The following is a 9,678-nucleotide window of genomic DNA, read 5'->3' on the forward strand; positions in this document are numbered from 1 at the left end:
TTGTGCTAATATTTATAACAACGTTAAGTACATAAGAATTTTGTTTTTGCATTCGACAAGAGTTCACTATCCTCATAAACACGCACATGACGTGTAACATTTTGCTGCCAAGCTTATCCAAGCTGAGATTTTTACAGATGACTATCCCGTGGAAAATACATATCCATTTGCAAGACATTTATTTGAAATAATATACAGTAAGAAGTCCTGATTTTAGTCTAGAAGTCAGAAACCAGAATGATGAAGATCGAGATGCAGGCTGCGCTCCAAGTAACTTGCAGTTACCTCTTTCACCGCCTTCCTTCTCCATAAGTCACACAAAATATCTTAATGGAACACCAGCATCTGCAAGACATTTACCGAGCCAAGTCAATCTTAACAAATTGCACGCCAGAGTAAGGACCCTCGCCTTGCAAAGAGTAGAGCTAAGCACGCACACGGGTCTTCCAGAGGCCCCCAGCACCATCCAACCTCAGCTATACCCCGTTTTTCTTTCCTTACGCACCTCCTTTCCTCCCTGTATCCCGGTGTGGATCAGGGAGTGAAGGTTATTTCACGAGGCCTCTGTGGAGCACCAATCTATCTCCTACATTTGGTGAATTTCTCCAGATTGGGATAAGCTGGGGAGCAGAACAAAGCGCTATGCGTTGGCCCTCTCCCCTCGCTCCAGCACCCTCTCTACCCTACACCACCCTCGAGCTTCCTCTCCCCCACCCAGCTGGGGAGAGATTTACACAGCAGTTTAGTAGTTGAAACACGGCGCTACACCTCTCTCCCCTTCTCTCTCTTTATCTCTCACATCTGTCTATCTCCTTCTCTCCAAACAGTGATACCTCTCAGAGAGAAGGGAGTTGATTTAAACCTCGGGTTAACTCACCAGGACTTTGCTACATATATTTTGCTTCAACTCCCCTTGTGTGATTTATTCTACTCAAATACAAGGCCGCTTTAGGGTTTGATCTTTTTTTGAGATCTTTATTTAAGTATGGAGGGTCACCAAAGAAATGAAAAAGGGGCATTTGTGTCTACAGTGTCCGCAATCTGTTTCACATTAAATATCTGTATCATAGAAAATGTATGATAACTTATTCTGGTTTACTGCAGCATGTATGAGCTGAGGCCATATCTGTGACAGTGTTCATGATTGCCACAGCTGTGTCAGACCATCCTGTGACAGACTGACCCTCTATGTCACAGCTCCTCCCAAGGCTCCTATGCAGGTGATACTAAGACTGCATGTGGCTGTGTGATAGTGACTGTGAGGCTAATGCACCTGCATCATAATAACACAGGCTGGACACCGCAGAAAAAAAAAAAAAACTGGACAGCTTCTCAATTTTGAACCATGCTGAGGAGGTGGTGACCACTGAAGTTATTGTAATTCTGTTTGGAAAATGAGATTTCCAGGTAGACAATGTTCTCACTTCATCTCTATGTGCAGTGAATATCATCTTTAATTTTGATTAAAGAGAGGTAATCCATCCCAGTGAGCATTTTGTCACCTTTATTTTCTTGTCAAATGTATGTTATAATCGCACGGTAATGTGGTTAAAAGAGGGAGCCAAAAAAATCTCAGTGATGCATTCAAGGGCACTCTGACTTGCATGATTTGAGAGTGTGAAGCCTAAAAGCAACACATTAACTATACTGCAGCAAAATGAAGCAAAAAAAAGGGTAACATGTTGTCTCTTGAATCACAACGGTTGCAGTTTGAAAAGCAATCATTTGAATGCATGAAAAGGATGAGTTCATAATCGGTGACAAAATGTTCTGGAAGACCTACCTCGAGCAAGTTTGAACCATCTGCAAACCTGTTTTTATACTGCAGTGAAATTAGTGGAAACCAGTGACTGCCTGAAAGAGTGTGGCCCTTAAATATATTTTACAATCTTATGACATTCCTCCCTGTGTTTTTAGTCTATTCCTTTATTTTCCACCAAACCCATAAAGACATTAGACAAAGTCTGTGCAGGCCTCTAGAGGTACGTGGCCATTATTTGGGCTAATGGAGGAAACTGTGTGTCACAGAGCAAAGACAAAGCCCAGTGTCACAGCAATCAGACAAATGGCTGCTGGGCTCTGCAGGGCCAGACAGGGGTCGATGCTTCTGGACCAATTAGGTCTTATGAGTGTAACAACATCTGGAACGCTCTGATTCTCTTTCTTTTCCACTCTCCGTGCTTTTTTGCGTTGCTTTCACCTTACCCTCTCTTTCACCCTCTCCCTCACTTTTGCATCCTCCTCCTTATTCTTTCAGTTAATCTCGTTCTCGGCCTGCCTCTTTTTCTTTGCCTCTCTCATTATTCAAACCGCATCCTCCTGATCTCTCCCCTTTCCCTCCTCACAGCATCCCAAAACAAGGACAAAGTTGTAATCCGTTTACTGCACCCCTGTCAACAGATTCCACCCAAATAATCCTAAAAGACTTACAACCAGGCCTAGGTACTATCAAGGGAAAGGGAAGATAGCAGAGGCGGAATGCACAGGGGAAGCGAAGTGAGATCCGTAGAGAAAGAGGGAAGAGAGAGGAGAACATACGAGGGGTGTTGAGAAGTGAGGCAACAGACGGAGGGAACTTGTGTCACAGTGATTTGAGTCTTTGTCACGCAGGTGGCGCCCAGGGGTTCCCTCAGCCTGGGCAGAGAGACAAACTGGGGCCCATGTAAACCTTAAAGAGGATTAACCCTGCCGGAGCGCTTTAATGAGACCTGAAAGTGCCGGGCACCGGAGAGCCCCACTGATTGAGCCGCGCTCGAGTCGGCTCCCAACGGTCCGCCGGCCCAGTGGCCCAGCAGCGTTGCAGCAGCCCTGTGGCCTACAGCTGCCCGCTCACACTGAGCCACATCAAAGCAGCCTGTCTGGGAGAGCCCCGAGATGGGAGGAAGGGGAGGGGGGTGGGCATAAGGGAGGTGGAGAGTGTGAGTGAAGGAGAGGTAGGAGGAGGAGGAGGGTGCCTGGATGGAGGAATCCCTTATCTCCTCCTGAGAGGATGCTGCTCTGTGGTGCGAGATTGTCTGGAGCTGCCACCTGTCCCAGGCATCTTTGAAGGCAACACTAAAGCCTGTGATGGGCCTGACCTCCTTGAGCTCCCATTCTTTTATGTCTCTCTTCATTTTCTGCTTTGTTACACCCCCTCCTCCTTCTCCACTCTCTCTCTCTCTCTCTCTCTTTGGCTCTTCTCTCTTTTTCTTACCCTTCTGTCTCACTTATACCCTCAGATTCAGCTCTGCCTCCCTTCTCTCTTTCTCTTTTCACCAGCGATATCTTACATTTCACCAGGCTGCTGGAAACATTTTAATTATACTGTGTTCATCAGCCTCCTCTTCGTGTAGAACAATATATACTTACGACCCTCCAGTGACTAGAGCAAGATACGGGTTGTTGGCTGAAGGGATAAGGGTGCTTATCTTTGTCACTATGTGAGAGAAATGCAAATACAAAAAAAGGAGCGATGAGATTTGGATACACAGACAACAAACATGTGGAAGAGCGTGAAATAATTCTGATTCTCCCACAGCACACGGAGGTGATTATCCTACTGGAGACTACAGGGTAACTTAAGGAGGAGAGAAAAAGCTCAAGATATCGTAGCTGTAACCAGCTAGCCGAGGAGAAACCCCCATGAGCATTTAGTCATCTTGTTTTTATAGTATAGCGCTTAATGTTATTGTTGCCAGTGGTGTTTACTCCAGTTTATTTTCCTTTTGGATGGTCAAGATGCAGCAAATCTTCATTTTAAGCCTTCACAACATCAGCAAAGTGCTATTGTTCTGACTTGCCTCTGTGAATCGACTGATTAACCAATCTCATATGAAAAGAAGTAAAACACACAGACAGATGTTGCTACAATGATACCAAGAAATGCTGAGTATTCTTCTTTGAACATCTTAAGTTCCCTGGAAATTCTTCTTAATTCTTCTTTAGCCCCTTCATATTTAATCTTGTCATTGTTAATAAGAACTGCCATTATTCTGAGATATTCTGTTCACACGCATCAGCTTTGTGGTAACGAGAGCACCACATGACTTTAAGATGGTATGAAAGTGCGTTCTCTTAGCACTTCAAACTCTGCTTAACCCCCTTAAACCATCAAGCGCTACAAAGAGGCACATGCATGTGAGAATATGGCCTATCTTACAGCATGAGATGCCTCTAATAAGCTGTATAAAAGGGGATCATCTGATTATCCCTGGTGTGCTGGACCAAGGGGCCACGGCAGAGCACAGACCCATGTTGTTCTTTCTTGATGAAAGGAGGTCGATGGAAGGAATCCCTCTCCGTTGCCTGAAGTGTGCCCCAGGCTTCTCTGTGCCGGCACACTGCTGAGGGACTACACCATGCCACCATACTCAAAAAGCCAATATTGAAACAATCACAAAGAGAAACATTTGCCCTTACCTGTGTCTTCTCACCCCAGGCTCTCCTCTGTACTCCCCAGTTCTTTGGGGGAAGATGTTTGAATCTGCACACCAGCCAGTACTTGTCACGTTTAAAAACCAACAGGAGGCCCAAAAGTTTGTTCTTTGAGTGCAGTTTCAGAAGAGGTCTTTTTGGGGGTGTTTGTAACTTTATCCCTCCCAAACATACACACACTTTATAACTGCTTGCTCTTGCTGTTTGTGCAGCTTTTACTCTTCCAAGACAAATGGAAAGGTGCTGTGCAGTCCATATGAACTGAATGACCAAGCACTGTAATTAACTGTAGAGAGTCTGGTGCCTTTGTTGTGCGGATCACGTTCGGTTTGGTGACAGCTTCTGTAGCTCATTCAGTTCAGTGGTCAGCTGCATTTTGATATTGAGGCAGACAGACTGACACCGGGGCAGCGGCTGGCGTGCTACGGCCCAGTAGACCTGAGATCAGCTCTGCACAGCAGTTTGGTGTTTAACCCCTGTGACTGGACACCCACCACCCCCACCAATCATAAAACCAAGGGACGGTTTTTCCACCATGGCTCAGTGTTCCCGCTAGCTTTCCCAGAGCACAGGGCAAAAATGATCCAGGTAGCAGTCACCTCTGGCCAGGCTCAGAGAGCAGGGTTACTGTGATACATGTGAAGGAATCCTTCAGCTAAGAGATCCATGCCTCCACTGCCTTAAGCTTAACAGGCTCGGTTTCTGAGATCAGTCAAGGACAACAAGGCTTTGGTGTAGGGATTTGACAATGGCAGCCAGATCTGGGCTTGATTTTTTAAGGGGCTAAGCTAAAGACTATTGAACTGATAGGCAGCCATCACAGTCTGGAGATGCACTTAATGTGTCTGGTTTACTTCTATGAAAGGCCTACCGTATCGCAGATATCTTACTGCCACAAAACTTATGCCATTTTGGCACCAAAATGCTTAAGCATTGTCTCTAAAGCTTAGAGATTTTACTTTACCCTCTAGTTACCTTCCTTTCACTAAACATTTTCTGGTGTCTCAGTGCAGTTTTAACATTTGCAAGAAAGCCATTGAAAAGGAGGGGCTTTAAGTCCCTCCATGGATGTGTTTAGTCTGGCAAAGAAGGGCAAGTGTTTAAGAAAGAAACACTTTAAAGAAGACGATCCCCTCAGAGGAGGCAGAGATGCTTCGCCAGCAAGTGGGCTCACTGTTGCTGCAGGACCACTGACCGACTAATCGGCGCACAATGTAAATAGATGTTGGCGCTGCGCATCCCATTCACACTTCTACACAATTAAGATGTTTAAAAAAAACACTTCTCCCTCATTAATCCTCATCTCAATCCTTTCTTCTTATCCCACAGCAAAGCCCCATGTATTAGTGTTGTGGTAAGAAGGATATGGACTCTTATCCAGTGTTTGCCCAAGAAAAGCAGCTAAGACTCAGGCATCACCATGATTAGCTAATGCTAACAATAGGGGCAATGTTTCCTTAGTGCCTCCTCTTTTCTGCACTGAAGTGGGTGTAAAAACCAGAGTAAACACAGTCTTAGGCCACGGACATAAGAGGAGTGGGAGATCACAAGTCTGGGTGAATAGCAGAGATTTGCCCAGAGCGCAGAACCCCGAAGATAAACCCCCCCCCCCCCTTGCTCCCTTCTCGTTGTTCAACTCCCACGCCTCCCAGAGCTTCACCACCATGTTAACGACCCAGCAGCCAGGTGTGGGGAGGCTGCAGGTGTCGTCGCATTTAGGCACATTAAGCACTGACACACACCAGCGCTAAGAGTAATCGGATTTACCTGGCTGTCTGCTGCGTGGCGTGGCTCGCTGTGCAAGCACAGCACAAAGGCTTAGGGCCCCCTCTCCATCACAAACACACACACGCACACACCTGGGATGAATTTAGGAGGTTACAAAGCTCTCATAATAGAGAGGGACTGCCGTTGGTGGGGTGAGACCTGCATGTGTGTGTGTGTGTGTGCGCATGTATAAAATGTGTGTGCTCACATGTGTATGGAACCAGAAACCAGAACAGGAGCCAATGGCTTTTTACACCTTGTGGCGCTGGAGTGGCGACAGACGCTACAGGCTTCTGGTTCAAAGCAGCAGAGGGAGGGAGTGGAAGCATAGGTTTTAGGGGGAACCCTTTCGTTCTGCTGACCCTCAGACCATTGGAGCTCATGGGGATTGAGCTCTGGTACTGGGTTCAATCAGACAGAATGGGACCGCTGCCTTTAGGGACACCCCATGTCCTCAACACCTGGGGCCAGGAGGAGGTGTTTTACAGAGCAATGCTCTCATCTCAGATCATAAGTCTTCCTGAGCAGAGTAAGGATCAGAGAAATGACTGAGAAACATCAATGAAAAGCACCAGAAGACACAAATTTATATCCTTTTTTGTCTTTATTGGTGTTAGCTTGCAACTTCTTTGTGTAATTCTAGTACTCTACTAAACTACTGAAAAGCATAAAGCAAATCCTCACATTTGAAAAGCTAACGCTAGCAAAAGTTTAGCAATTTTGCTTGATACATTAATGATCAATTTATCAAATAACACCAACAAGTTTCACTAAAATGTGGGAAAAGCAGCGTAGAGGGAGAGTAAAACCAACCAACATAAAGCCTCTACCTTCCCAGCAAGCATCACTGTGCTCTACTCTACTCTGCCTCGTATGATTGCGGTCTTCCAGCCTCTTGAATCCCAGTGCACAAAGAAAGCCTCTTGAAGCACTACGGCCCTTTTGACTTTTCCTGCTGCTTTTGAACTCTCCATTTCAGACTGTGACTTTTCCACATGACCCCAAGCCTCAGAGTGACCCCCCTCTCTCCACTCCTACCCCCAAGGCTTCAGTGGTCTGTAACCTCCAGAGCTCCTTCACACATACCCACACACATATATAAAATGAGAAGTGGCAGTGTTGCTGAGTTAGGTCAGGATGTAATGGGCAGTAATGTTCTGCCCTCGAGGGTCCTGTCCACAACACCATTGCCTGGTTTTAAGTAACCTTTCCCTTAAAGAGGCACCTTAGTGACTCTCAGGCACCCAAGCACAAGGCAGCAGTAGCTAATGAAGTGGCTGAATAAATAGAGTTACAGTATACGGTTGGGGTCCACTGGACTTTTCATTACTGCCTCTGGATTAAAATCACTCTGTCCCACTCTGTCTGCCCCAATTCAGAGCCAATTTAACCAAACTAAACAAGCTATCACATCAAATCCTTGTCTGCAGGCTAAGTCCTGGCTACAGTGGCCACTGAATTAACCTCCTAATCAGCCTCTTACTCCCCAATCATCTATCTCCTGTTCTGTCTTTCCACATACACACACAGTTTGACTTTCATCTAACTACTACTGTCTATCTCACCTTTTTTTTTTTTTTTTTCAAATTATCTTCAGTATCTCACTCAAGCCACAGCTCTCCCTTCACCACAATCTCTCAGGCTTCATCTACATTAGTCTCTCTCTTTCTTGCCGCCTTTCTCTCACACAGTCTCTGAGTCCCAGAGAGAGAGAGAGAGGCAGAGTAGAGGGTGGTGAGGTTTGACTCCACACTGCTTTGGGGCTTTGAAGTGTGTGTTGATGAGAGAAAGCGGAGTACTGTGTTCAGACAGGCCCCTAATGAGGGAATTAAGAAGCTACGCTGGCCGTTCCCCATACTAACTTCCCAGGCACAAAACAAGACGAGGGTGCGTGCATGTGTTCACAAGTGTGTGAGTGTGTGTGTGTGTGTGTGTGTAGACACGAGTATGAGCATAAAAGAGAGGCTAATCTGTCAGATTTAATCAAGTATCTGGCAGTCCTGCCTCTCACCTGTAGTAAAGAGACAAACTTGGCCTCAGTGTTGGAAACATGTCCTTGAGCTGAGTACTTTCTTTACTTTACAAGATACAAGTATATAAGTTTTCAAGTTAAATAATATGTAAGTATTTAGTGGCTAGTGGACTTACGATAGTGAGAGTCTAGATAGCCATTGCGGGGGTCCATGGCGAACAGAGTGCCTCTGTATGGCAGGGCATGGTCAGCCAGATGGGGCAGAGAACCATGCAGCTCCTTCTTGAGCAGGGAGGGGCGCTCCTCTGTGGAAGTCGAGGGCTCCTCACTCACGTTCCTGTCATGGGCACCGGGCGTCGGGGCCTGGGAGCTGATAGCATTGCGCCTCTCGCGGTGGTAAGGTGTGCCTGAGCTCTCATCTTCTGCAAAAATAAGAAAGCGGGAAGAAAGGATGTTAAAACAAGGGGCTGCAAATTCATAATGAGCAGATATTGGAATAAAAATAGGGAGCAGGTGTGAGAATCCTTTTCCCTCGCTGATTGTTTCACACACATCAAACTCTCTCACACACACCGCTGAACACACGCATGGTCTGAACCCCCATATACATGGTGAGGAAGTCAGCTCACATAGAGTAACTGGGTTGAGGGAGGAGTAGGAGATCAGCTTTGTACACCTGCAACCTACCGGGTATTAAGGGTGTAAATCTGCCTGGGTTTTGCCTTCCACGAAGCCAGATGTGGGAGTTCAGAGGCAGACAGTGTAAAAGCAAACGGACACCGTGGATGAAAAAATCCCGACCTCTTCATTTCGCACAATCGAGGCAGCATTTCCCAAAAGTCTGTTTCAAAAATTCAGCTCTGTCTGCTCTTTTTATAAAGAAATGGATTCCCATGGAGGAGGCAACACAGGCTTTCCGCCTGCATTCCAAGCTGCCCATTAACCAGCGTCATGGGTTGTATCAACCCCACCCTCCTTCAATCTCTTGTCCCCCCCTCGTTCTCAAACTAAATCTCTCTTTCTCTGTCTGAGGGCAAAATTAGGAGGAGTGGGATCTCTGGGGAAAGCTTCCTGGCATGCTGGGTAAAAGGGATAAATGTGGAGTTGAGTTCAAGGGCTGAGCTCCACCAGAAAGACGTAACCCTTGATCTTTGGCCTGACCTCTGAACTGACATGTATGGGGGTCAGCTAGCCTTCTGACCGGGTATTAGTCTTTTCTGTAGTATGATACTATATAGACTTACTCAGAAACTGGTATGGCATCTCTAGAATTTAGTTTCATTTTCAAATGTCAGATTTGGAAATATATTATTTTCGGCAAATGTTTCTGATTTGTTCAAAGAAATAGAAGAACTTCTGCATGTTTAATTATTTAGCCCATGGCCACGCATTCATGGGCAATGATCTGCTAAATTGATGACTGTATTATATTGTGTTCATGGTGGAAATTTTATTAGATTGTTGGTAACAAGTTACTCACTGTAGTCTTTGTGTTCATGTACAGTGTGTGTACATGCATACTGCAC

At 45.9% G+C, this 9,678-nt stretch overlaps 1 protein-coding gene across 1 annotated transcript in view; it reads right to left on the reverse strand.

Moving 5' to 3' along the window:
* Positions 1-8,569, reverse strand: part of gli3 (GLI family zinc finger 3) — a 59,962-nt gene extending 51,393 nt beyond the window's left edge. The window contains exon 1 of the mRNA XM_042400032.1: positions 8,329-8,569. Coding sequence (XP_042255966.1) covers positions 8,329-8,365 — 37 coding nt within the window. The 5' untranslated portion in view covers positions 8,366-8,569. The remainder of the gene's footprint in view (positions 1-8,328) is intronic.
* Between the last annotated feature and the right edge of the window lie 1,109 nt (positions 8,570-9,678).

This window comes from Thunnus maccoyii, chromosome 21, assembly GCF_910596095.1.
Source record: "Thunnus maccoyii chromosome 21, fThuMac1.1, whole genome shotgun sequence".
NCBI lineage: Eukaryota > Metazoa > Chordata > Actinopteri > Scombriformes > Scombridae > Thunnus > Thunnus maccoyii.